The sequence below is a fragment of the Erythranthe guttata genome, chromosome 4 (assembly GCF_056151865.1).
Source record: "Erythranthe guttata isolate IM_541 chromosome 4, IM_541, whole genome shotgun sequence".
NCBI lineage: Eukaryota > Viridiplantae > Streptophyta > Magnoliopsida > Lamiales > Phrymaceae > Erythranthe > Erythranthe guttata.
In genome coordinates, this window is record NC_142536.1 from 126,247 (window position 1) to 151,495 (window position 25,249).

General features: G+C 39.5%; 5 protein-coding genes and 1 non-coding gene across 9 annotated transcripts; 2 read left to right on the forward strand and 4 right to left on the reverse strand.

Moving 5' to 3' along the window:
• The first annotated feature begins 5 nt into the window (after nt 1-5).
• Nucleotides 6-5,797, forward strand: LOC105955573 (squamosa promoter-binding-like protein 1). The gene is made up of 10 exons (XM_088816093.1): nt 6-1,388; nt 1,824-2,005; nt 2,113-2,678; nt 2,881-2,955; nt 3,099-3,206; nt 3,322-3,442; nt 3,555-3,696; nt 3,882-4,020; nt 4,320-4,952; nt 5,040-5,797. The coding sequence occupies exons 1-10, from the start codon at nt 802-804 to the stop codon at nt 5,502-5,504; spliced, it is 3,018 nt and encodes a 1,005-aa protein (XP_088672219.1). The 5' UTR covers nt 6-801; the 3' UTR covers nt 5,505-5,797.
• Nucleotides 5,798-6,218: 421 nt separating this feature from the next.
• On the reverse strand, nt 6,219-15,650 carry LOC105955557 (Transducin family protein / WD-40 repeat family protein). 4 transcript variants are annotated; one of them, XM_088816092.1, is made up of 21 exons: nt 15,398-15,583; nt 15,016-15,305; nt 14,776-14,893; nt 14,302-14,384; nt 13,876-14,093; nt 13,636-13,768; nt 13,322-13,404; nt 12,789-12,992; nt 12,289-12,645; nt 11,675-11,846; nt 11,153-11,344; nt 10,736-10,942; nt 9,632-9,724; nt 9,019-9,233; nt 8,335-8,901; nt 8,150-8,230; nt 7,927-8,012; nt 7,034-7,789; nt 6,783-6,933; nt 6,612-6,694; nt 6,219-6,385 (listed from the first exon to the last, which is right to left on the reverse strand). In XM_088816092.1, the coding sequence occupies exons 3-20, from the start codon at nt 14,798-14,800 to the stop codon at nt 6,631-6,633; spliced, it is 3,687 nt and encodes a 1,228-aa protein (XP_088672218.1). In that variant the 5' UTR covers nt 14,801-14,893; nt 15,016-15,305; nt 15,398-15,583; the 3' UTR covers nt 6,219-6,385; nt 6,612-6,630. The 4 variants fall into 4 exon arrangements, with proteins under 4 accessions (XP_088672218.1, XP_012834770.2, XP_012834762.2 ...); XM_012979316.2 differs by having other exon boundaries at nt 14,776-14,890; nt 15,398-15,576; XM_012979308.2 differs by having other exon boundaries at nt 6,219-6,694; nt 14,776-14,890; nt 15,398-15,650.
• Nucleotides 15,625-17,395, forward strand: APG8H (Ubiquitin-like superfamily protein). The gene is made up of 5 exons (XM_012979297.2): nt 15,625-15,992; nt 16,075-16,130; nt 16,462-16,514; nt 16,931-17,049; nt 17,142-17,395. Exons 1-5 carry the CDS (start codon nt 15,947-15,949, stop codon nt 17,252-17,254), a joined length of 387 nt encoding a protein of 128 aa, XP_012834751.1. The 5' UTR covers nt 15,625-15,946; the 3' UTR covers nt 17,255-17,395.
• TRNAF-GAA (transfer RNA phenylalanine (anticodon GAA)) lies at nt 15,641-15,713 on the reverse strand. Its single transcript has one exon. It is a non-coding gene; the product is annotated as a tRNA-Phe (tRNA).
• Nucleotides 17,396-17,600: 205 nt separating the features above from the next.
• Nucleotides 17,601-22,801, reverse strand: LOC105955529 (RING/U-box superfamily protein). Its single transcript, XM_012979274.2, has 7 exons — nt 22,039-22,801; nt 21,439-21,741; nt 20,362-20,567; nt 20,224-20,272; nt 20,056-20,145; nt 19,898-19,960; nt 17,601-19,585 (listed from the first exon to the last, which is right to left on the reverse strand). The coding sequence occupies exons 1-7, from the start codon at nt 22,204-22,206 to the stop codon at nt 17,921-17,923; spliced, it is 2,544 nt and encodes an 847-aa protein (XP_012834728.1). The 5' UTR covers nt 22,207-22,801; the 3' UTR covers nt 17,601-17,920.
• Nucleotides 22,802-23,027: 226 nt separating this feature from the next.
• On the reverse strand, nt 23,028-25,218 carry LOC105955539 (tolB protein-like protein). Its single transcript, XM_012979285.2, has one exon. It carries the CDS (start codon nt 25,105-25,107, stop codon nt 23,143-23,145), a length of 1,965 nt encoding a protein of 654 aa, XP_012834739.2. The 5' UTR covers nt 25,108-25,218; the 3' UTR covers nt 23,028-23,142.
• Between the last annotated feature and the right edge of the window lie 31 nt (nt 25,219-25,249).

Consider the following 25,249-nt stretch of genomic DNA (forward strand, 5'->3'; position numbering starts at 1 on the left):
CATTTATAGCAATTGTTACAGAAAATTTCTAAACAAAAACATTATTTACTGAAGCTAAATAATTTTTATTTATTAACAAAAAAAAAAAAAAAAAAAAGAACACATTTTTTTTAAGTTGTAGGAGGAGGAGGGGGGGGGGGGGGGGGGGTGAGTGCTGGAACAAACAGTCGGTTATGTATGTAGTAGCAAACAAATGGACGTCCCCACACTACACTACATACGAAAGAAAACCAACTCTACTCAAACAAAAACCACCACTCAACATCTCTCTCTCTCACACACACACACACTTCACATTCATATCCCCCACCCACCCACCTTCCTTCCGCACCTTTCGCCACCGCCTCCCACCCAACTTGTCTCTACTTTATTCTCCCCTCCTCCGCCGTCAATTCACCTTAAACTCTTCCGTCAGCTTCTCTCTCTCTCTCTCTCTCTCTTAATGCTTTCTTCACTTATTAGTTAATATTGGAGGAGCTTCTTCAGTTCTACTCCTTTCGTCGTCAACTCTGATTTTTGGTTTTTATTTCCTCACCCCCTCCCTTCCCCTCTTCTGGTATTTTGTCTTCACGATTTTGATGTTCTTAGTCTGAGTTTGTTCCGTTCGTTGCTTTGAACTTTCAATTGGATTCCTGGAGATGTTCTTTCTCGATTTTTGCGGCCGTACGTACGGAGGCTTTTCTAATTAGGTGAAACTTTCACCTAGAGTTGGAAACGGAATTCTCTGATCTGTGTTGCAAACAATTTCTCCAAGCATCCAGTCCAGGCCTTTCTGACTGTTTTCTAGCTAGGAAGGAATCTATGGAGGCTAGAATTGGAGGTCAAGCTCAGCTATATTATGGTATGGCTTCTACAGATTTGAATGCAGTCCGGAAACGGAGCTTGGAATGGGATCCCAACGATTGGCGATGGGATGGGGACCTCTTCATTGCTACACCTCTCAATCGCACTTCCTCTAATTATCAAAGCAGACAGTTGTTTCCACTCGAATCTGGAATTACCACAACTCGTGCTTCCTCTAACAGTTCTTCCTCTGATTCTGATGAATTAAGTCAAGGAGTTCTGAAAGGTAATATGGAATTGGAGAAGAAGAGGAGGGCCAGTGATGTGGGAGACAATAACTTAGCCGACGACACTCTTAATCTGAACCTTGGTGGACGAGGGTACACAAAGCCCGGGAATGTGGAACCGGCAACAACTGCGAAGAAGACCAAGCTGGGTGGGGGGGCGACACCTAATCGTTCAGTTTGCCAGGTCGAGGGTTGCGGGTCGGATCTCAGCAGGGCTAAAGACTATCATAGGCGCCATAAGGTCTGTGAGATGCATTCCAAGGCTAGCAAGGCACTTGTCGGAAATCAAATGCAACGTTTCTGCCAGCAGTGCAGCAGGTTAGTTCTACTACTCGGTTGCTCATTTTTTAAGTCCTTAAGTCATCTAGACACTTAAATGGTTATTGCTGCTCAATAATGAGTTTTGGGATAGAATGAAGGGTAGCAAATGATGGTTTTAACATAGCATATTTCATAACTGGTATACCTAAGGAATAGATTCATAGAGTGTTAATGGCTTTGGTTGTCATTTTTGTAGACGGTATTTGCAATATGACTGAATGAAATTAAGAAGATGAAATATATTACCATCGCCTGTATGTATATGCAGTGATTCTATGTTGATTACATTTTGTAAGAATGGGATGATCTTGGGAAATTTCTGTCTGTGATATACATAAAAATCTGATTGTGCTATTTATTTTCATAGTACATTATTATCAGCGGATTTTTTAATTAGGTTAATTAGATGCCTATAATTATGCAAATTGGCAGGTTTCATGCACTTCAAGAGTTTGACGAAGGAAAGAGAAGTTGTCGCCGGCGATTGGCTGGCCACAATAAAAGGAGGAGGAAAACACTAACTGACAACGTCAGTAATAACAGTCCAGTCAATGACAGCCAGGCAAGCGGTTATCTGTTGATGAGTATACTGAAGATACTCTCCAACATGCACTGTAAGCAAATGACGTTCTTCCCTGTCTAGGAAAGATTGTAATGTGGTATGATCCGAATATGACAACTCTAACAATGATCACCTTTTTCTGATTTTCATCATATGCAGCTGATAGGACAAACCACGATAATCAGGATCTCTTGTCTCATCTTCTGCAAAGCCTTGCCAGTCAGGGATCCAACCAATGGGATAGAAGCATACCGGCACATCTAAAGGAATCTCAAAACCTACTCAATAATTTGCCTTCCTTGGGGAATTCAGAATTAGCATCTGTATTGCTTTCTAATGGCTCTCTAGGACAAAGATCTAGACAGGAACATTCAAATCATGGTGATGACATGCCAAGAAATGCTGGGGATTTACATACGGCATCTCAAAGTCCAGGCAACGTGTTACACTCCCAAGCCAGTTCTCAAATTTATCCTCAAGGCAGGGAAATTTCTGGTGAAAGGAGCAAAGCAAACAATTTTGATTTGAATGATGTTTATGTTGACTCGGATGATGGCATGGAATACATAGAAAGATCTACTGCTCCACAGGGTCTTGGGACTGTTTCTATTGGACATCCTTCATGGGTGCAACGAGAATCTGATCAGTCAAGTCCGCCTCAGACTAGCGGCAATTCTGATTCTGCATCTGCACAGTCACCATCCAGTTCCATTGGAGAGGATCAGGTAACTTTGCTTCTCCCTTAAACTGTTTGTAGAATCCACTGGATCAGTTAAATTGAAAAAATGATGCCTCAAAAATGTTTGACATAGCTGCATTTTTTACCGCCTGTGATAATATTAAGCAAGCTGGCCCCTTCCGTTTAACATTTTATTTGTTTCTATGCTTTGTTCTTTTGCTTTCTTCTTTTGATTTATTTCATTACAGAGACACACGGACCGCATTGTCTTCAAACTATTTGGAAAGGAACCTAGTGATTTTCCCATCGTTTTACGAGCCCAGGTAATTTTGAACTTTCTTTTTCTGGTAACTATGACACTCTAATAATACTCTGTCACCTTTCCTTTTTATGAGTGCCTCCCCTTCATATGCACCTCTTTATATTTCTATCTGACAATTTAACCATGAGAATTTTGAACTTCCAGATTTTTGATTGGTTATCCAATAGTCCTTCTGACATAGAGAGCTACATTAGGCCAGGTTGTGTCATTTTGACTCTATATCTTCGTCTACCCGAGTCTGAATGGGAAGAGGTATGTTTTCTGATAGTATACAGAGACATGAGTGTGTAATTTCAATTCCACGTTCATTATTGAACTCATGTAATTGTCAAAATCTAAAGTTTTTTTTTGTCCTTCTCATGAGTAGCTCTACTGTGATCTGAGCTCCAGTCTAACTCGGCTTTTGAATTTCTCCGACGATATCAATTTCTGGAGTACTGGATGGATCTATGCCAGGGTGCAGAATCAGATAGCATTTGCCTGCAATGGTTATCTCCTAATGCATTCCTCCAATAATTCTCTGTCATCTTTTATATTTGGATTCTGAACTTGATTATGTGTTTGTTTGTGGATATCTTAGTTGGACATTTGAACATGCAGGTCAGGTAGTTGTTAACACATCTTTGCCTCTTGGAACTGATAACTATGGCACAATTTTGAGTGTCAGACCTATTGCTGTGACATCATCTGCACAAGCTGAATTCGTTGTTAAAGGCTTTAATTTATCACTACCTACGACAAGGTATGCATTGTCATTTGCAATGTGAAGAGCATGTTCTTATCTTTTCAATAGTTGTAATAAAAGAACTGCTATTTATTGGCTTCGTACACCATTGTCTCCCCTAGCTTAGGTAATTATTGAGTTGTCATCATTATATACCCAAGCCTTTGAGATAATCAGAAGGATTCTTATCATCTGTTTGCCAGGTTACTCTGTGCACTGGAAGGAAAATATCTGGAAGCTAAAAGTGAGTCGGTGGAACATGTTGACGGCTTTGAGGGGAATGCTCAATATATCAAGTATTCCTGTTCTATTCCTGCAGTTACCGGAAGAGGTTTTATGGAGGTGACGATTTATTCAGCTTATAGTAAAACTATCCATAGTATGTTGCATCAAGTTAGTGTATGCCGATCATACTGCATGTAATTTTACACATGATGACTGCTATGCTGATTCATACTCTGGATTGACTTAAATTGCTATTGAATAATGTTTTGCCTCATTGTACTTTTTTACCTTGATATGCATAAAGCCAAGTTCTCATTAACAAACTCCCTGATCATACATGCAATATAGATCTTGAATCCCATGACTATGAAAATTACTGCAAGTTTTGATAACTTCGACATACTTCTGATATTCAGGTTGAAGATCATGGTATCAGTAGCAGCTTTGCTCCCTTCATAGTTGCTGAAGATAACATTTGTACTGAGATTCGCATGCTAGAGAAAGAAATAGAAATGATGGAGATAGACAATCTAAGGAGAGGAACAGGGAGATTTGGTGTGCCAAACCAAGCCATGGAGTTTATACATGAAATGGGATGGCTTCTCCACAAATTTCAGTTAATGTCTCGATATGGACACGAAGATCCTAACCTGGATTGTTTTCCTTTCGAACGGTTCAAGTATCTTGTAGAGTTTTCAATGGACCGTGACTGGTGTTCTGTTGTAAGTAAGCTCCTGGATATTCTTTTCTATGGAACAGTGAGTGGTGGAGAGCAACCATTGTTGAAGTTTGCTCTGTCTGAGATGGGTCTGCTCCACAGAGCAGTAAGGAGAAATTCAAGACCCCTGGTGGAGATGCTGTTGAGATATGTGCCTGAAAAAGTAGCAGATTACCTAAGTTTGGAATACAAATCCCTAGTTGATATTGAGCAGAGTTCCTTGTTTAGACCTGATGTTGCAGGACCTGGAGGTCTCACACCTCTTCATGTAGCAGCTGGTAGGGATGGATCTGAAGACATCTTGGACGCTTTGACTGATGATCCCAGAAAGGTAATCTTGTTACGAGTTAAGACTGACCAATTTGATTGTCAGTAATAAGATATCCTCAGAGTACTGATACACACGTCTTTTTTTCAGGTGGGGATTGTAGCATGGAAGACTGCCCTAGATAGCACAGGTTTCACACCTGAAGATTATGCTCGTCTCAGAGGACACTACTCTTATATTCACCTTGTTCAGAGGAAAATGAACAAGAAAGTATCTTCAGGGCATGTAGTTGTTGACATTTTCGATACTGTTCCGGATAGCAGCAGCAGCAGCAGCAGCAGCATAAAGCAGAAGCCAAATGTAGAAACCGCAGCTGCTAGTTTTGAGATTGGAAGGTCAGAGATGAAACGCATTCAACGGCCGTGTGGTGTTTGTGCTCAGAATGGTGCCCACAGGACTGGCAGTCGGACTCTACTCTACAGACCGGCAATGCTCTCAATGTTGACCATAGCAGCTGTATGCGTGTGTGTGGCTCTTCTTTTCAAGAGCTCGCCTAAAGTTCTTTTCGTGTTCCGTCCATTCAGGTGGGAGATGTTGGAGTACGGTTCCAGCTGATGAGGTGGTCAATGTGATAATAATAATAATAAAGTGTGATAAATATATCTATTTTGTTTGTGTGTCTGTGTGCATTTGTAAACTGTAGAGCTGAGGCACTTTGTACCGTATAAGTAGCCCCCTTAGAGAAGATTTTAAGATTCCATTAGCTTAACTGTAACTTATGTTGTATCAATTTTCTTGTTTTTTTTTTCTTTTGGAATTTGGGAATCAGAGGACCCACCCTGTAATGTATGTTATTCTGGCTGTGATACTAATATTTGGGTTGTATTAATAAAATAATTTATTACTAACATTGTTGAATGCGCATTACAAAATTTAAATAAAAAATAACACAAACCAATTAATGGCAACAATAATTGTTCTAACATTGACGAGTCTAGGATATTGTTATACGGTGGACTTAAATTTACGGGGGTTTGGCGGCAACACCCCGGAAAAAAAAAAAGGTTTTTTTCAGGATTTTTGAAAATTGTTTTGAATTTTGTGTACTAAATAATACAATTTGGGGGGACTTAATATGGGCTTGAGTCGACCATTTCACAATTTTTAAGTACCTTATCCTACTTGTTTTTATTTATTTATTATTTTTCTTTGTTTTTTTCAAATAAAAACACTTTAAATATTTTTTTAGAGAAATTGATTTTTTGTCGAAAATTAGACTGAAATTGCGATTTATAAAAGTTGGCATATGTCAATTAGTAAACACAAAGATATGTAAACTAAATGTAATAAAAGATAAAAATGAAGTTGACAGTATTCACTATATAATGCCAGAAACCTCCACATTATTCCCAACCAATGCTCACAAATCTCAAACCCTAGCCATGCTGCCCGAGAGTAAGGTGTAAGAAAATTGAAAACCGTTTGATAAAATTAATCTGCAGTCGTAAAGAGTAATTAGTGCAGCAGAGCCAACCAATTCAGAACCTTCTATTCATAGTCATAGATTTAGTTTTTTTTTTTGTTATATTACCAGAACCCCCCGAGGGGTCTTTTTGGTAATACGACCTTACCACAGGGGAAGTTTCCTGGTAACCCGCAGAATATCTTGCAACAATCTGATAGCCCATATGTGAGAAGTGCGATAGGGTAGAGGTCACTTACTTAAAACTAGCTATCCCCATCAGATGCCCGAAAATTCAATCATCTGCATCCCTCTTCCAGCAACTGCAATCTGATAATGATCTCTGCATTCACATACAAACAATCGAGTTACAACTTTTTTTTGTGGGGTGGGGGGAAAATCAACCAGAACTGAGGTATAATATCAATCACCTGCCACATGTTTTAACATCCAAAGCTTCTGGTTCAGGCACGCTAATTATTAAATGGGCAAACTCAGTAAGTCTACCATTATTAAGGTTCCAACACCGGACACGCTGATCAAGACCCACAGAGAAAACCCAAATCCCATCCGTCCATACACCTACGAATTATGACACAAACATCAAACATAAAATAAAAAAATGCATGATAATATATCTCAGAATAATATTCCAACAGTCTGAAGCTACGGGGTAAAATACCTTTGACAGCAGAACTGTGAGCTGAGATTATCTTATCCAAATAACAGACCTGCATCTGATGTTTTTGGACCAGAAAATGGTCTTTGGAGTTGTTCTTGGCCACTGGTGGAGTTGTGCAATGATTTACCGGAGTCATATTCTGAGAGTTTTCATCTATCGGATTGACTTGCAATTCAAATCTAAGACAACTAATTGCCTGATCATCCCCCCCACTTACGACATAGAATGAGAACCTAGAGCCGGAGAGACTTAGATCCTTAATATCTGAAACGTGAAGGCAATTGATTCCAGATTGATGGATATTATCCAAGATTTGCACGGGCGCCAATACACTTATTTCTGGTAATAAATCATCTTTTCTTCTTCCCGAAACAAATGAAGCCTGCTGTGTGTCAGCTTGGAAAGGAATATCAGCAACACTTGTTCCCGAAAGAGACGTTTCAGATGCTATGCTCTCCATTTCATTGCCAGAATCTGATTTTCCAGTGGACACTGAATCCGTGCATGCTTTTCCTCTCAAAATGCAATGCCCTGGTTTCTTCTTGGCTTTATGATGGTCTATGGATCGCCACCGTCGACCCCCTTGGCTTCCTCTACCAGTGCGTGGCCGCTTCTGGAGATCCATCAAGTTTTCCATTTGAAGGCCTGATACTTGCCGCATAAAGTTTTCTACGCATTCAGTCAGATCCCAGATTGCAATAGTTCCATCAGTAGATCCAGTAATTGCCATGTAAAAGCTCCCACTTTGTATGTTTCCTTGAAAACCAGAATTAAGTCATAAATTAAAACATCGAGAAAGATTCAGAAGAGGAACGAATAATCGAGAAAGATCCAGTCCAAATTGTTGAGTATTGATGGAATCGTTTAACTAAATCAAATTAATGTAAACTAACCTTTAGACGGAAGAAGCTTAGGAATGACAACATGCTGCAAAGCTAGTACGGGTGATGATATGGGAGCCAATGAGGCAACATCAAACCTGCCATGAAGTTGAGACAGAGAATTGGCAAAGAAGGAATATAACTTATAAAATAAAATAAAATCATTTTCAGCATTTAGTGATTAAAAATAGGTTTTCAAATGCTGAAATTTAATCTTGGGCCCTGAGATACGTACCAAAGCCGATAAGGCAACAAAAGAGCCCTTAGTGTAACTGTAGCATCTGAACAAGCAATAACGACAAAACAAACAGAAATCCTGCACAAGAAACACTTTCACTTATGAGTTATGGTAATTCTGAATGAAATACTCTAAAAACAAATGACGGGAAACAAAAAAACCCTATTTTTACTTGAACAAACCTGGAGCCAGCCTCTTTAACAAGAAAAGCAGTAACGTCTAGGTATCTCCAGTCATTTTCGAGATTATCTTCAGGGCAGAGGTTTGACTCCATTGTCATGTAATTCGAAGAAAGCAATTCAGTTGAAATAGTATCTGATGTATTAGTGCTTGTACATTCAGCTGATTCAGTAACTTCCTTCGCGTTTTGCCTTTTCAGGTGACTAGTGTGGTTGAGTGGCATATCACTGGAGAGCCACTGGAAAGAGAATGAAGACATAGTTGATGTAGATGAACCTTTGAAGTCATTTTCATTCTTCTTGTCTATCTCGCTGCTTATAGTGCCCTCCCTTTTGTTGCCCATATTAATAATTTGTTTCCATGCAGTTACAACCCTTTTTGCACCAACAGATATTAAGATAAAGGGATCTCTATCCTCTAATGTTCCGTTTTGTCTGTCAACTTCAGTAGGGATGTCAGGCATGAATATATGCATCTTTGACACAGAGCATATTGCACGTACAGCTGATCCACCAATTTGTTCCCCAAGATGTTGGGAGGACAACCAATTTTCCAGACCTGGTTCGTATCTGAAAAAATTATTACATTATTAATTTGCAAAGACTAATGAATTTAAAGACTTGAACGAGCTACATTGTTCCAGGTTACATCAGATACTTTTTAGCTTAACAAATTAGATTAAATACCTAGTCAATCGCACAGTTCCATCTTCACAACCAGTTGCAACCCAACTAGAATCAGAAACCAATGCCTGATTTTCATCTGAACTACACAAGGAATGTCCAGAGATAAAGCACAAGGAATGTATTTCTCTCCCGTGAAACTGCAAATGGAGATTTTGAGGATATATCCTCCTATCATTTGTTGGCACCCAGTGCCTATGGACATATATGACATCATCCTGTAAGAAAGCACAGAAGGATTGCATATCACTGAATCTGTGGGGGATAAATGCTATAAAAATGATATAATTCGAAGTTCAGAACTTCAAAACAAAAAAAAAAAAAAAATTTGCATCGAAATTGCACCTTAAAAACGAAATACTAGTTTTAAACTTTAGAAATATGATTTTGTCTTATTGTTGAGAGAATGGGTTCTTGATTGACAGAAACGGTGAGAAACTGGGAGAGAATCGTTTCAAAAGATGAAATAGTGAGTACCTCAGATAATGCATCATACTGGTTAATAATAAGGAAGCGGTAATTCTTAAATTATCATTCCAACTGACTAGATAAATGATCTTTAGTAATGTAAACAGCATTCATCGCTAACACACATACATGAAACTGGAAAAAATACCTTCACAAAAGAAAAACAGTTCATCATCTCCGGCAAGTCACCAAGATAATGAGAATGAGGACGCCGCCAACCACCACATGTAATTTGTAGAACCTTTCGCCAAAAATCCAAGCACGCACATAAGATCACATAAGCATTCACACATAATTAGATATATTGATGAATGTTCTTGCTAAGGAAGCTAACTTCCTAGCTTCATGGTACGATATAAGCCCCCTCCGAACTAACTTGACATATATAACTTAATCAAAATTTCGAAAAAAAGATACACAGGGTACTCGGGGAACTTAAAACTATTTGTCTCACAAATAATCTTTTAAGCTACTAATTATCCCGGTTTTTCTTTGGGCATTTCTAAAACAACCGTGCAGAAAATGCATTTGCAAAAACAAGATTCAGAAGGTTGAAGTTCTTCTTCCAACATCATCCTGCAATAAGAATGTGAAAAACCTCGACATCTTTGAACATGACTACTTAATATATCAGGATAAACTTCTGACTCATTAGAGAGAGAGAGACAGAGAGAGAGAGAGAGAGAGAGAGAGAGAGAGAGAGAGAGAGAGAGAGAGAGAGAGAGAGAGAGAGAGAGAGAGAGAGAGAGAGAGAGAGAGAGAGAGAGAGAGAGAGAGAGAGAGAGAGAGAGAGAGAGAGAGAGAGAGAGAGAGAGAGAGAGAGAGAGAGAGAGAGAGAGAGAGAGAGAGAGAGAGAGAGAGAGAGAGAGAGAGAGAGAGAGAGAGAGAGAGAGAGAGAGAGAGAGAGAGAGAGAGAGAGAGAGAGAGAGAGAGAGAGAGAGAGAGAGAGAGAGAGAGAGAGAGAGAGAGAGAGAGAGAGAGAGAGAGAGAGAGAGAGAGAGAGAGAGAGAGAGAGAGAGAGAGAGAGAGAGAGAGAGAGAGAGAGAGAGAGAGAGAGAGAGAGAGAGGGAGAGAGAGAGAGAGAGAGGGGGGGAGGGAGGGAGGGAGGGAGGGAGGGAGGGAGGGAGGGAGGGGGGGGGGGGGGGGGGGGGGGAGAGAGAGAGAGAGAGAGAGAGAGAGAGAGAGAGAGAGAGAGAGAGAGAGAGAGAGAGAGAGAGAGAGAGAGAGAGAGAGAGAGAGAGAGAGAGAGCACCTTTGTCCCTGAACTCAAATTCCATATTATGAAATTGGCTGATGCAAAACCAACTGCATAATCGCCAACAGAAGAATCATCAGAACGGTCACTGGTGAAGACAGATTGGATTGCACTTAATTCTTTGACTTGCTTCATCCCTATAAATTCCAAATTAAGGAGATCTTTGTCATGTTGCAAGTAGCATATGCATCCATCTGCTCCTGTCTGTAAAGGGGGAGGGGGTAGGGAGATTAGTTGAAAAAAGTACAGTACCAAGTTACCACATGCTAGCAATAAGATTTTCCATAATTTCGTGATACCTACAACCTACTGTTCTCAGTAGCTTTATTTATTTGTAATGTAAGCATTATTGAAGGAGGAAATGGATACTGAGATTGTTAATTTATTATCACAACTTTAAGAATCAGATCATACCGAGCGTATGCCAACTTGATCAGAAGACAGCACAGAAATGGAGACACTGTTGACACTCGATACTCCATGAGCCCCTTTGAAATAATTCACTGGAGATGCTTTAACTCCGGCAGCAATAGAAGTGCTGCAGAGTAGGTCTCTTGGCAAAGAAAATAGTAGCAGATTACCACGAATGTCCCCACACACAAGCAACTGTAGACGATAACAGTTTATAAGTAAATTCAAGACCTTATGATAGTTCATCTCCACAAAATTACTTATCCTGTTCTCAAGATTTTACCTGCAACTATGAACTTCACTATGACAAGTGATATAAACAGGGAAATAAAAGTTCACATTATATATTCGCAGTCAAGAACTTTTAAGGTACTTTACAGCACTAGAAACAAAAATTCATAGCTACGTCGTATTTGCCACATTCAAAAGATGCCTACTAGTCATATTGCACAAGACTTTTCTCAATAAGAGAGTAATAATCCAAGCGACGAAACTGGGGGAGAATACGATGATAAATATGCTTACCTCTTCATCAAATGAAGCATCCACGCACATGATTCTCATTCCAAAGCATGAGGCATATTCTGCTATTAAAAACATATCATAACTTGCTCTACCAATTAGAGAATCAGAAGTTAAATTGTTCCGTAACTTCCACAGCTTTAATCTACCACCAGGATCGGCAGTGAAGATGAACCTGGATAGAGAAATTACCAGAGACATGTATTTATTATTTTGAATCTATTAGGCATGATGATGAAGAATATGGAGACATGTATACTAACGGCGAAGCCATTAGTTCCATAATGAACCTACTTCCTGTGAGACACGCATGAGCAATTTCTGGTGAACTAATTTGGCCATATGGAGAATGGGCAAATGGAGATTATAATCCTGAATTGATTGATATGCAACTATCTTTTGTTGAGTCTCCTAATGCATGATAATCTGCTAGTCAGGCATCAGCTAAAAAAATGTAAAACCTAGATACGAGTGATATTTTTCAGGAATTAACTGTAACTGCTTTAATTGTGCTTATAGTTATGATCACATCCTTAATCTTGAATAATGATTATAGAACGTCACAACACATATGATGGTTGGTGCCCGATGTTGCTTGAAATGAAATTATTTACTACCTATTTTCTAGTGACTTGCACCAATAAGTGCCCAAGAGATGCCTCTCTCTTTCAGCTGGCCATGTAAGAGTAAAATCAACTTTTGGGCTCGAATCAATTCCAACAACTAGGACAATCGTCATCCTCCCTTTACCATCTCCAATAGCAACCCAATCTTCAAATCCATCAGACGACTTGGAACGTTTTGATAATAAGTCCATACAAATGATTGGTGCTTCCTCACTGATACGGGCAAGCTCGGTCCATCTAACGGTCTCATTATTAATTAGACTAGCATGATACAGGTAACCGTTGTTGGTAGACACATAAAGAGAATCTTCACGTGAGAAGTGCAGACAGCGGACATATTCACTTTTGCTGCAAGATTGACTCAGTGGTGAGAAACTCTGATGGGGAAAGGCAGAACAGTAAAGCGGTATGATAAAATAAGTAACAATTCAACAGATAAAATACTTTACAAACTTCCCCAAAATATTCACATGCAAAATTGATGAAATTACCTGTCCATGAGCTGATCATTCCCTGACAAATTGGGTAGAGATAGAGCAAAGACTTCATGTTTATCACTGAAATCTTCTGATGCAATGGTTTCTTCTAATCCTTTATATGCATAAAGCTGATGAACCTTTACAGCAGAATCAAAACCAGCAGTAACAAGAAGAGAAGATCTGGGATCATACAAACATCGCCATACTCCCCTCCCACTGCAGAAGGTAATGACAAAAAAATTAAAGAGATTCCTTAATGAAGTACTGGGTAACCAAGTTGAAATCAATGCAATGCGCCCGAGAGACAATTTTTACCAGGTCATAGCAAAAAGAAAAGATCGGTCAAAAAATAAGTTAAAATACATGCACATTCTATAGTATTCAAAGTGCGATATTATGAAACCTTGCCGAATGAATTCAGAAATGAAGTTCTCGTCTAAGAATGCCTTACAAACTAAATTAGATGAATGGAATATTCAAAAGTGATATACAAGTAGAAAAAACCACGAATAGGAAGCCTCATCGATGAAACTTTTTCAGCTTACATGTGCTCTTTGATCTCCTTCAGTTCTCTGCCATCATGATCCCAAACACGGCACGTACAGTCCTCACCGGCAGTAATGATTAACTGAGTAGTTTGATAAGCGAACAGAATAAGTCAATAAAAGCAGAATCCTATTCTTCATTTTTCATGTGGAAACACAAAAATTACTCAATAAACTGTACCATTTATATATGTATGTATGTATACATTTATAAAAACACATACATATATATATGTGTGTGTGTGTATGTGTGTGTAACACTTGTACACTTGTAAAAGAACAATAAAAACTAAATAGAAAGAAAGCAAGCTTACAGAGTCGAATATACAGCAGTCCCAAATTCTGGCACTGTGACCAAACAAAACAGGGCCTGCAAAGTGATTGTCCCTATCCTGCACATCGTTGCATGAAACTCCTTTCTCAGCCTGAACTTCCCAAATACGAGCACTGAATTCACCAATAAATAGCATACCGTGAAGAGTTATAAATCAAGTATGCCTCCCTACCCTCTAGATGAAGTTAGCTAATTGTATGAATAGAAAACTATAATCTACCTGCGATCATCAGAAACAGAGACGAGTTTCATTCCATCAGAGAACCACGCAATGCCGAAGACTGAACCTTCATGCCCTACAAGCCTACTTATAAGAGCATCCTTGAACACGGGAACAGGACAAAGGAAGCCCTCATCAGTATTCAGTGGTACATGGTCTTCTGTGTGACGTCCAGGAATTGTAGCATTATTTTGAAAAACCACTTTCCAGACAACAATCTACCAAAACACACAGGTACACCAGCGTTTATCAAAATTTGGATTTTACATAATAGCAAGGACTTAATAGGGAAATGACAAGAAAAATAATAGCAAGAAAATAGACTCGAGCAGAATGGAAAGAAAAGAGACTACTAAATAAAGTGATTGTGAGAAAGGCTGGTAAGCTGAATAGGGAAAAAATGACCCAGAAAATGTCTGGAGTTACCTCATTGAAGATAGTACCAGATGCAATGCGGAGAGATTCAATTTCATTTCCATGCATCTTCATGGAGTACAGTAGGCATCTCTCTGTGAATTGTTTGGTAAAAGGGCATAGTTGATATTAATCAGTTTTTGCTAGGTAAAATAGTATCATAAGGTATGACATCTATCACGTTATATGAAGAACCCCCACTATACTTAAAATCCAAAATTTACCGGCAAGGTTTCAAAAACCAAAATTTTCCCAATAGGAAAATTGAAAACACCAAAATGGATACCACGAAAAACGAAGTGATAACATATTAGATAGCAACCATGTATATACATATTTTAGCTCTTCTAGATACTTCTTTAATAATTATCCAATATCCAACTTGTAGAAGCAGTTTATGAATGTTCTCATTCTTGACAACTGTATTACCCCGGTGTATAAAATCATATTTCTCAATGATAAAATGGCATATTAGCAACAAAGTACCTGTGCATTTAACTTCAGAAAACATATGATATTTCAGTATATCCCACAAGTACACAGAATTGTCACTACATCCGATGGCAAGATAAACATCATCTTCACTTGAAATTGCACCATCCTACTACACACACATACAAAAGAAAAGAACAAAAGGGTTACCGAACGAGCAGTTAAAACCTAGAAATCAACCTAAATTTATGAAACAACTAGTAGCACATTATGAATATATATTAGACTTTACACCTTCAGAAAGCACACATCCAAAACCCAATGGCTAAATTTGGGTAGCGAGTGAATAAGAGTCAGTTCGGTATCTATAAAAGGTTCTTGGCTATCTAATTTAATTTGCAAGCTGAAAAGTTTCACTCTCCTTTCACCAAAGACAGCAACCCGAAAAGAAGGAGCAGAGCCCGGCAACTGTTTGTGAAAATTCTCCAACGAAATCCCATGTACACGAATCCCTTCAAAGACTTGAAACGACCTTATTATCTTTCCATTCACCAAGTCATACACCAGAATCTGCGAACCAGTTCCTGTGGGGGAGATAAAATATGAACCAAATAAGAAATCATCATTAGTTTTGAAAAACAAGAAAAGGTGTGTGTGGGTGAGTTGAGAGAAAAACCAGCAAGGAGGAGAGGGAGAGATGAGAGGTGAGTGGGGATGTGGAGGAAACAAAGGGCTGATATTTCTCCTAGATACTGCCCACGGCGGAGCATCCACTGGCTCTGCTCCGTCGCGCTCATGGTCATGGCCGAGTTTTTACGGACAAAGAAGGGAATAGAGACCGGCAGACAGCAGAAAGAGGTTTAAGGGTTATTATAAGACGCATTAATTTAAATTTTAAAAAATAGGAGTTTCAAAATAATGCGGTGAGCGTGGATCGAACACGCGACCTTCAGATCTTCAGTCTGACGCTCTCCCAACTGAGCTATCCCCGCTTATTGATAACATTGCAGATAATACTTTTATTTAACCGGAAACACCACATGGCGTCTATGATTAGTCTACATCGGAAAATCTGGATCATAGAATTATTATTGCATAAAACTCTATCTTCCAACTTGGATCTGAATAATCAAAAATCGATTTCTTCCATTGTTGTCTCTCTCTCTCTCTCCCAAGCAATTCGACGGTGGTTTAGCTGTGAGTTGTAACCGTAGAAAAATCGAAGATGGTGAAGGCCAAGACTCAACTTTTCACGGAACAATATTCGTTCGGTTTGTACCTTCTCTTAATTCTATGTTCCTTCCTTCCTTTTTGTTGGATTGAATTCATAATTTCGTCAATTCTAAATTACAGATGAGAGACTGCAAGAATCAAAAGACATCATCGCCAAATATCCTGATCGAGTCCCTGTATGTCCTTTTTTTCCTGTACTTGTCAGTTTTATTGAGAAACTTTACCTTATTTCGCCAATAATCACGTTATCACCATGTTGATAAGTTTGAAGATTTGAAATATTTTTATCCAAACAAACATATTTAAGACAAGATCAAAATCTTTTTTGGTGCTCGAGTTTGAAGGATTTAACAGAAAAATGCTATCATCTATGCAGAAGTAGCAATGGTCTTTGTAGATTGAATAATAAAACACTGGATGACCTCCTTATGCCTTTAAATGCTAATTGCCAGTTGTTGATGTAACTCTTTGGTTTACCGTTGCATTTGGTTGGTGAGTTTATTGTAGGTTGTTGCTGAAAGGTACACAAAATCGGACCTTCCTGAGATGGAGAAGAAGAAGTAAGTCATTTTATTTCTGGATCGCCATTTTCTTGCCATGTAATTTTACCCTCTCGGATGTCTGAACTCGCACATTTCACGGGATATGTGTATAGTATTCATTTTTCCTTCAGCAAGACATGTTTAGACGTGCTCATCTCAGTTCCTGAAATATATTATATGTACATATGTGATTGTGTGCATGTGTGGTAGTTTTTTGTCTGTCGTGTGCTACTCAAATAATTCATATCTATGCCGACATTAACTTATGCAACTCCCAGACCTGGGCACCTGGCACCATTACCTTATTTCTATATTCGACTAGATTCTCTTACTATGATTTGGTGATGAAAGTTGTAGTTGTTTGCATGTGACATATATTAGTCAGCAGTTGACAAATTTCTTTCTCACGGTTTATTCATATGGTTTGTCAACAGATTCCTGGTCCCTCGTGACATGTCAGTTGGCCAGTTTATCCATATCCTGAACGGGCGGCTCCATCTGGCTCCTGGGAAAGCTCTCTTTGTGTTTGTGAAGAATACATTACCACAAACATGTAAAATATCCATTATAATCTTATTACCATCTTATACGTAGTGAGTCCAGTTTCATGACCTTTTCGATGTTGTTCTTTTTTCTGTTTTGCAGCAAGCTTGATAGAGAATGTGTACGATTCATTCAAGGATGATGACGGTTTCCTCTACATGTGCTACAGTAGCGAGAAAACATTTGGCTATGTTCATAATCCTCTCTGCCTTTGAGCTTTTGTCAACTATTACTTCTCTTGTCACACACAAATCATGTATGTAAATTGTAATTGTCAACCTCTGTAAATTTCCATGAACCGTATGTGTTCTATATATTATTGAATAATAAAGGAAACAGTCTGAATATTTATTAAATTTACCTGTTCGTAGAACTGCAATCATAAAAATACCAACAAATGTATTACGCAATTAATATATAATAATTGGAATTTTAAAACAAATAATCTATTTTTATTAATTATTTAATAAATATATATCTCTGTGATAAGTGCACCAGTCTAAGCTAAATTGGCACCGTAGAGATGGATACACAATGGGAACAACCACGAAAGAAAAAGGATAAAAGAACGTAACTTCTTCTGATCACGTAAATTAATATGAGGTAAGCACTATCCACTTACCTCTACATACTTTTTGCTTAAATCAAAATTACAAGTATGTGAAGCAGATAACCAAATCAAAACCTCATGAAAGCATAAAAAAACTGCTTCAGTCGAAAACATTGCTCCCTCCTTGGAAGAGAAATACTCCACCACCGCACACCAATCAAACAAAACAGCAGCCAAGTTGATCTTGTAACCAACCAAGTCTACAACTGAACATGACAAAAATAGTTGACCTCTGTTTCTGCACATTGTAACTGCCTCTCTTTAGAGACGCTCACTTTTTAGTCCCTCTAGAAGTCATTCCCAGCAGCTTCTGTCCACCACCATTTTTCCATACCCCACGAACAGGCACACTTTCCCCAGAAGTATTTTCCCCATCCTTAGAATTTGGACCAGGATCTGAATCATGTTCAGTATTTTTAAGATCCAAGAGTGCTTCAATAGAGCCATCACCAAGGCGAACTCTGTGAAACTTGGACGTTTTCTTTCGTTGCTTACTTTTCCCATCACCATCATTACTTGAATTCTTACTAGCCCCACCACCAGCAGATAGTAACTCATTCTGGCTTTTGAGTTTTGTGAATTCACCACCTGGCCCACTCAACTCTACTGTCGAATCATCAATCTTAACTTTTGATTTGCCCTTGGAACCTCGATATCCGTCCTTGGACAAAACTTCAACCTCTTCTTCTGATACTTTGTAGCTTGACTGTAATTCTTTTACAGTTTTTATAACATTATCAGCTAAATTGCTTTTAACAGTGTTGTTGCCTGAATCTACAGACTTGCCTTTGTCTTTACCTTTTTTGGACGCATTGCCATTTTTTATGCCATTACTCCAACCATTCTCTTTTGCAGCACTGTTTGCCGTATGAACATTGTAGGCATCAATCAGCTCTTTCTGCTTCTGGGGGTTAGGTAACAGTGTGGCCAACTCAAGAACAAGGTGAGACAAACCAAACTGCTCCACATATGTAAGATAGGTCTCCGCGTCAATTGAACCTAGGCGGTATTCACCAGAAATGTCCCTAAAAGCTGTAAATTTGTCTTGATCAAATCCTAGAGCACCACGCATTTTCTCTACCAGAGATTTGTTTGCTGTATGAACATCTTCCACTTTCCGAACAGCTTGGTTAGCGTTGGGCGTGGGCGTAGGCGTGGGCGTGGGGGTGGGCGACTTGCGTGCATGTGCAGCTGAAACTGGAGGAAAATCACTACTTGAAGATGTGAGCGATTCTCGTTCAGAAAGATTGGGGGCTGATGAGGAGTGACTGATCCGACTCACGCTTCCGGAAGCCCTTGAGGAAATTAAAGAATTGGCAAATGATGAAGTAGCAAGTGATTGTGGGCGAGCCTGGGCAGAAGTTGAAAAACTAGACGATGCAGATCCTATATCTGCCAACGATCTGCTCTGTCCAGAACTAGACCCTGACCCAGAAGTAGCATTTATTGAAGGCCAATCATGAGGACTGCCCACTGGCTGCACAGGTGCTCGATTAGCGGCGGGCCAACCAGGAGCTGAACTCGAGGGCTTCACCTTTCTATTGCTCTGGCGGCGGAGATGTGATGCCATAGTTTTCTTAGGAAGATCAGGATGAGAATTCTGTTGGTTGCTTCCAGAACCCACTGGCAAAGGAGGAAAAGCAGATTCTCTCAGTGTTCCACCTCCAGAACTTAGAGACAAGGCTTGTAGGTATCTTGAAGGCGTGTCAGAGTCTGTGGTAGCTACAGATTCAAGTTGTGGAGTACGTGACTCAACATCAGTAATTTCTTGGTTACTAGCCCTAGTACTAGATGATGTGGCAGCACTTGCAGTCTCGAGGCTTGCTTGGATTGCCAAAGAAAGTTCATTATCCGAAGGATCGCGCCGAAATGAACGCCCTCTTCCACGGCGGTTATCTTGTTCACTGGTTCTTCTGTATCGAAAACTGGTGGGTATCTACACATTACATACCAAATATCAAACCACCGTGGAAGAAAGGCAAACAAACATTGAAGGTTAGTCACATGAAATGATCGCGCGTGAATGAGCATGCAAAATCTATTATATCCTCCAATTCCAAACACAGACACACGCGCCACAAAAAAAAAAAAGAACAAAAAAACAAAAAAACAAAAAAAGAAAAAAAGCAACAACGATCTCCAAAGAAGGAAGACTGAAAGATGAGAAAAGCTCAGCTGATAAAATAATTATTTTTATTTTTTTCCAAATAAACATAGGATCAAGAATCGGAGAAACAATGAAACATGCCTGAAGAGCAGCATTACGCTGTAAACGAGACATTTGCCCTCCATGTTCCAAAGCATTGTGCCTCTGAAATATAAGCAAGAGAAAGAAAAGGATCAACCGGTGGCGATTACTATGAACAGAACAAGGTCATTCTCAGCATATGAACACAAGTAGCTGACCTTCAATTCACCTTCAGATGTGAAGACAATAAACTTTTTTGCAAGACAACTGTCATCCTCACAAAGGAAATGACTTCCACGGAAATGGATCTGAAAAGTTAAGTTATTTCAGGTAATAAGATAAACTAAAATGTGAAATTTCAGTATTATCTCTCCAACAATGCTTACCTCCAAGTCATCATAATTCTTGTAGTACTCGTATTGTCCTGGGTGCTGCCTGTAAATAAGGGATAATGTCATTCCAGATTCAATATACAGAACAATCAGTTCACTTTGCAATTTCAATTCAAATTTAAAGAACATTACCTTTGACAAATATGGCAGGTATAATGTTCGGTGGACATATGCATATAGAGCTCATTATCCCCATAAAATGGTGTTCGGCAGAATTCACACATGGGATGTCCGGCGAATCCACTCTCACTTTCAGTTCCATCCACCTGTGAGTCACCCGAGTTTGTATGCTGAGTCAGCTGTGATCTCGTATACAACTTTTGCTCACATATGAAAACCTGAGAATCAAAGAACATTCTGTCAGATTGTTGCATCCACTAGAACCGTATCACAAGACTAATAAGCCATCCTTATTAGTTTTAGATAGCCACTTTGTTTTTAGATCAGTAAATCCAACCTAGAATGCCTTCATCGACAAGCTCATCCACCAAGAAACAAGAAAGGGGATAAAACCAACATTTATCATTATTACGAGCGGTCGTATTGCAGTTACTATGAATTTTACAGAACCACCTCAACCGTTTGCTCCAAAACCTTCTTTGAACAATTGTTGACCAATAAATCTTATTGACACGCGATTTAACTAGAATAATGCAAAAAATCATTTTGGAAGATGACCTTATCCACTATTATCGTGTTCATGAAACCAAAAGCGAGATTTAAGGCCATGGCTTCTGCAGCTGCAGAATCATGATCATAAGCTCTAACTAAATAACTTCTATGGTGAAGCAAACTATCTACGAGGCTACTCTACCCCTCATCAGTATAACTGAGGAAGTAAGTCTCAAACTACTGACAAATTTGTCAAATGAGGCTGTGAACAACCAAGCAGATATACATTTTTTGCTTCAGTGAGTGAATGTGCAACTCAAAACACAATAAGTTCCAGACTCACAGGCTATTATTGAGAATATGTTTCATTTCACATCTGGCAATACATTCCAGCCAAGATGAATCATTAAGACGCCAAGAAGTAAATTTACATCTAAACCTTCTTAAAAGACTCCTAAGCAGAAATATCATATCACTGGTGTTAGAACATGAAAAGTATGAGTATCGAAATGAATGATAGTTCCCTATAAAAGAATAGAACTGAGAAAAAAGATTAAGTTAAAGAGTAACGAAGGTCAAAGAAAAACAATGCCGCACCTTTCTTCCTTCCAAGCACAAGCTGCACATGAACAACTTATGCTTGTGGAATAAATGACCCTTTAGCTGTTCAATGTTCTTAAACTTTACCCTTCTCCTGGAACCATCATCTGGATGGTCTTCCATTTTATCACACACGCTGCAAGAAAGCCTACACATGGCTTTGATCATCCTGTAGTGATCCGAATCATCAAAGAATGTCTGTGTATCTTCATGATACCAGTAATGTCCCACTTTGCCCTCTTTTACTTCAGAAGGAAATAACGAAAAGTCACTGATTGTCTTGGTATAATCTCCCATAGCCTGAGAGGAGCCACAAAAATAGAAATTAAATTAGTCAGTAGTGTCAACGCACAGTAAGTTGATCATTAAACAAGAGATTCGTATCGTATCCCGTAGCACTCGAATTCCCCATCAATTATATAGATTATTTTTTTTCACTTTCTTAAGACACCGGGTACTAATTAAAGTGCATCCACATCCAATATAGCTTCACACAGGCACTCAAAATTACACAATTGAATTTAGCGGATTCAATTTAGGCATAGGGGCGGATTATCAAACAGATTAAAATAGTGTGGAAATCAAAAGAAAAGGAACCTTGGTGACAAAAACGACATGGGATTCGGTCTTGCAAATACAGCAGCGACGATCGTCGCAGATGAATCGGAGGCGAGCAACACAGGTGGAGCAAACATCCTTGTGGCCGCAAGCACCGTATGCCACCCACTCCAAGCTTTCGGCACAAACGGCGCAGCTGTCATCCATTGCTTCGGAATCCTGAATCGAATGCTTAAACAAACGTGTAGAATAGAAAAGGGATAAATCTAGGGTTTCTAGACTCAAAAACGAAAACACTATAGTTTAGAAATCAAATTGGTAATTTGGTGCGTAGGGCGGAGATAATTCCTATGTATGTGAGATTGGGTAATAGATATGAAACTTCTTATTTGTATTTCTGTATATATTTCTAGGGTTTGTGATGTGATGAAGAACAGGTGATAAATTATGAATTGAGATATAAAAGTAATCAGCGAGAGAGGTGACAACGTAGATAAATAACTGGGCCGATTTATCTCCCAATTCCCAATTGTCTATTCTTATTTCCCTTATTTATTTATTTATTTATTTATTTTTCACGTAATAAATAATCACTTGAAACATAATTCTAATTTGAGCGAAGAAAATATTCCAAACGACTTCTATACGAAGTAATTTCTAAATCAAATCACCTCAACTCAAAGAAATACTAGTTTTTAGAAAAATCTAAAATATTTCAATTTATAAAAATTCATCATTGTAAATTTGAATTTCTTCTTAACTTCAAATCATTCAATCCATATGGAGTCTTATAAAATTACAATATTTTAATGACTTTGTGGACATAATTATTTTTTTACTTACACCATATTCTTTTTAATTGTTAATAAAATATGATGGACCTAATCTCTAATATAGTATTTATTTATTTATTTTTAGACAAGTAAGTATGCAGTCCCACTATTTTATGGATCTATAATTTATGTGTATAAAATCCAATTTATTTTTATCGAAAGATTATTGAATAAATAAGATGTCCAACGGGGATATTTTAAAATATTATAGTATGATTTGAACCTCAATATCCACTAAACATTGAGTTATTGGTTATTAACTTATTACATAAGGAAACAGGTACAAGATTATTACAGCAATCACTGAAGTTCAAAGATCACAGAGGATCCACAAAGGCTCATCAAATTGGCCCTTCAACTTATCCTCTCCATCCTTATTACCTTCCAAAGACAAGGCAGATAAGCTCAGACCAGGTGTAGGGTGCCACGCTGGCGTCCCATTCTCGTACCCATTCCACGTCAGCCTCTGCAAACCACTCCCATCCAACCTCACCAAGTACATGTCCCCATATGGCTGGAACTGGTTCGGTATAGACACTGGCTCCGCAGTCACCCCACCCAAATTCGAAGTAAACAGCAGCCACTCTCCGTCGGCACTGAAGCACACATGGTTCAATCTCTCCCTCTCCTCCTCAAACACCGCCACCTGTACTCTCCGTACACCTTTCCCATTCGGTTCTACCAAGTATATTCCAAAAGCACCCTCATTCTCCGGATTGTGCCTGTTCGAAGAGAAGGCGATTAATTTCCCATCAGGCGACCAGCTCGGCATTGTATCTATCCAATTGCCATCTGTCAGTTGACGGACCATTCCGCCCTCCAACTCCCCGTTTACAGCATCCATTATGTAGAGGTTTTTGTGGCCAGAGCGCCCAGATCGAAACACAACAGATTTCCCGTCAGGCGAGCAACAAGGGAATGCATTGTTGCCCGTTTCTTCTTTCGTGAGAATCTTGATCTCAACGGGGATTTCATCTCTATCGTCTGACATATGTGATGGATCGAAGGTTACCCTAGCAATCTGTACAGCTGCCCTAGCCGATTGAAAGATACCCCCGATTGATGTGAAGATCACGTTTTTATCGGCGGGGCTCCACGAGTTATAGAAGGTTGTGCGATTCTCGAACAAGGTCCACCTTTTAGAGCCGTCGGATTTGACAATTTTGAGGCCGGCTTTCAGATCAAAATCATGATTGAATGCAATGAGATTGCCACAAGGTGAGAAGGCTGGGAAAGAACCGTTGAGCCTGAGCATGCGAAGCCCTTGAATGGGACTAATTATCGGCTCAAGGTGGGGAATAGTTGAGTCCCCAGGGGCTGCGGCCCCCTCCCCTCTGAAACGATGATAACCAATAAGAGTAGATTCTGGAGAAACAAATGGATTGTAATGGTGGAAATTGGGGTTCACTGGCTCTGTCACCGGATGGAATTTCATGGAATCAATGTCAAAAATCTCAATGTGACGATAGTTGTTGCCCTTGCGTCTAGTGGCAACCGCGATTCGGTTGCTGTTATTGTGCATTGCGGCGGGAGTGAAACAGTGGACACCTGGGGGAGTGACACGAGTCGGTGCGAGTGAAGCAGTAGAGGAGTAATCGAAATCGACTCTGAAGATGCTCCACCACCCATCATCGGCTTGACGGTGGAAGTAAATGGTGGAGTCGCCGCACCAAGTAGGCCAGCCTCCGTGGGAGCACACCAGAACACGCTCAGACGGATCGGAATCTGGAAAAACGACAATGTCAGTTAGGAGATGGTGGAATTCGCCACCCCAAGAGCGGGGCCCGTATGAAGCAACAGCAATGAGGTTCCCAGACTGCGAGATGGCAGGGCTGTAATCGACAGAGCCGTAAGGTGTCAAACGCACAACAGCTTTGTTGACATCGAGGAGGCCTCCTGTCGAGTAAAGAGCAGTCCAGCTCTTGAAAGGCTTATCAGGCTGTTGGTGAGCAGAAATGAAGTAGAGACGCCCGTTCTTGATGAAAGGGCGGTCGTGGAAGAGGCTTTCTGGCGGGGAATGGAGCTGTTCTGGGGCGGCGTTTCCGGGTCGGTTCAAGAAGATCCGGGCGGACCCTGTTCTCTCGGAGATAAAAACAAGGGTACTGTCATCATCCACAAATTGGGCGTTAAAGTTGACGGATGCACAGTCGGTGAGGCGTTGCTCTGTGAAATTCCAGTGGGAGAGTGAGTTGGATGGCAGGTGGACGGAGTAAACATCGAAGCCGTAATCGGGTCGTCCGACGGAGGTGAAGACTATAGTACCAGTGGGCTCCATGAAAATGTTTATTGAGAATTGACTTGACTGCGGAAATTAGTGTTTGATATTGGTGGAGGTGATTATATGTTTATAGATATTAATATAGAATGGGATAATTTATTATTATATATATATATATATATATATATATATATATATA

What these genes read in the sequence shown, in the direction of transcription:
- LOC105955557 (XM_012979308.2), bottom strand. Translation starts at nt 15,524, where the DNA reads ATGACCATGAGCGCGACGGAGCAGAGCCAGTGGATGCTCCGCCGTGGG. An exon ending in ATCAAGTTGGCATACGCTCG is followed by an intron (nt 10,943 to 11,152) that starts GTATGATCTGAT and finishes CCCCCTTTACAG; the next exon opens with ACAGGAGCAGATGGATGCAT. An exon ending in TAAGCTTCTTCCGTCTAAAG is followed by an intron (nt 7,790 to 7,926) that starts GTTAGTTTACAT and finishes CTGGTTTTCAAG; the next exon opens with GAAACATACAAAGTGGGAGC.
- LOC105955529 (XM_012979274.2), bottom strand. Translation starts at nt 22,206, where the DNA reads ATGGATGACAGCTGCGCCGTTTGTGCCGAAAGCTTGGAGTGGGTGGCA. An exon ending in TGTGCTTGGAAGGAAGAAAG is followed by an intron (nt 20,568 to 21,438) that starts GTGCGGCATTGT and finishes TTTGATTCTCAG; the next exon opens with GTTTTCATATGTGAGCAAAA. An exon ending in AGCGTAATGCTGCTCTTCAG is followed by an intron (nt 19,586 to 19,897) that starts GCATGTTTCATT and finishes TGTAATGTGTAG; the next exon opens with ATACCCACCAGTTTTCGATA.
- LOC105955539 (XM_012979285.2), bottom strand. Translation starts at nt 25,107, where the DNA reads ATGGAGCCCACTGGTACTATAGTCTTCACCTCCGTCGGACGACCCGAT.
- APG8H (XM_012979297.2), top strand. Translation starts at nt 15,947, where the DNA reads ATGGTGAAGGCCAAGACTCAACTTTTCACGGAACAATATTCGTTCG. An exon ending in AATATCCTGATCGAGTCCCT is followed by an intron (nt 16,131 to 16,461) that starts GTATGTCCTTTT and finishes AGTTTATTGTAG; the next exon opens with GTTGTTGCTGAAAGGTACAC. An exon ending in GAATACATTACCACAAACAT is followed by an intron (nt 17,050 to 17,141) that starts GTAAAATATCCA and finishes TCTGTTTTGCAG; the next exon opens with CAAGCTTGATAGAGAATGTG.
- LOC105955573 (XM_088816093.1), top strand. Translation starts at nt 802, where the DNA reads ATGGAGGCTAGAATTGGAGGTCAAGCTCAGCTATATTATGGTATGGCT. An exon ending in TTATCACTACCTACGACAAG is followed by an intron (nt 3,697 to 3,881) that starts GTATGCATTGTC and finishes TCTGTTTGCCAG; the next exon opens with GTTACTCTGTGCACTGGAAG. An exon ending in TGACTGATGATCCCAGAAAG is followed by an intron (nt 4,953 to 5,039) that starts GTAATCTTGTTA and finishes TCTTTTTTTCAG; the next exon opens with GTGGGGATTGTAGCATGGAA.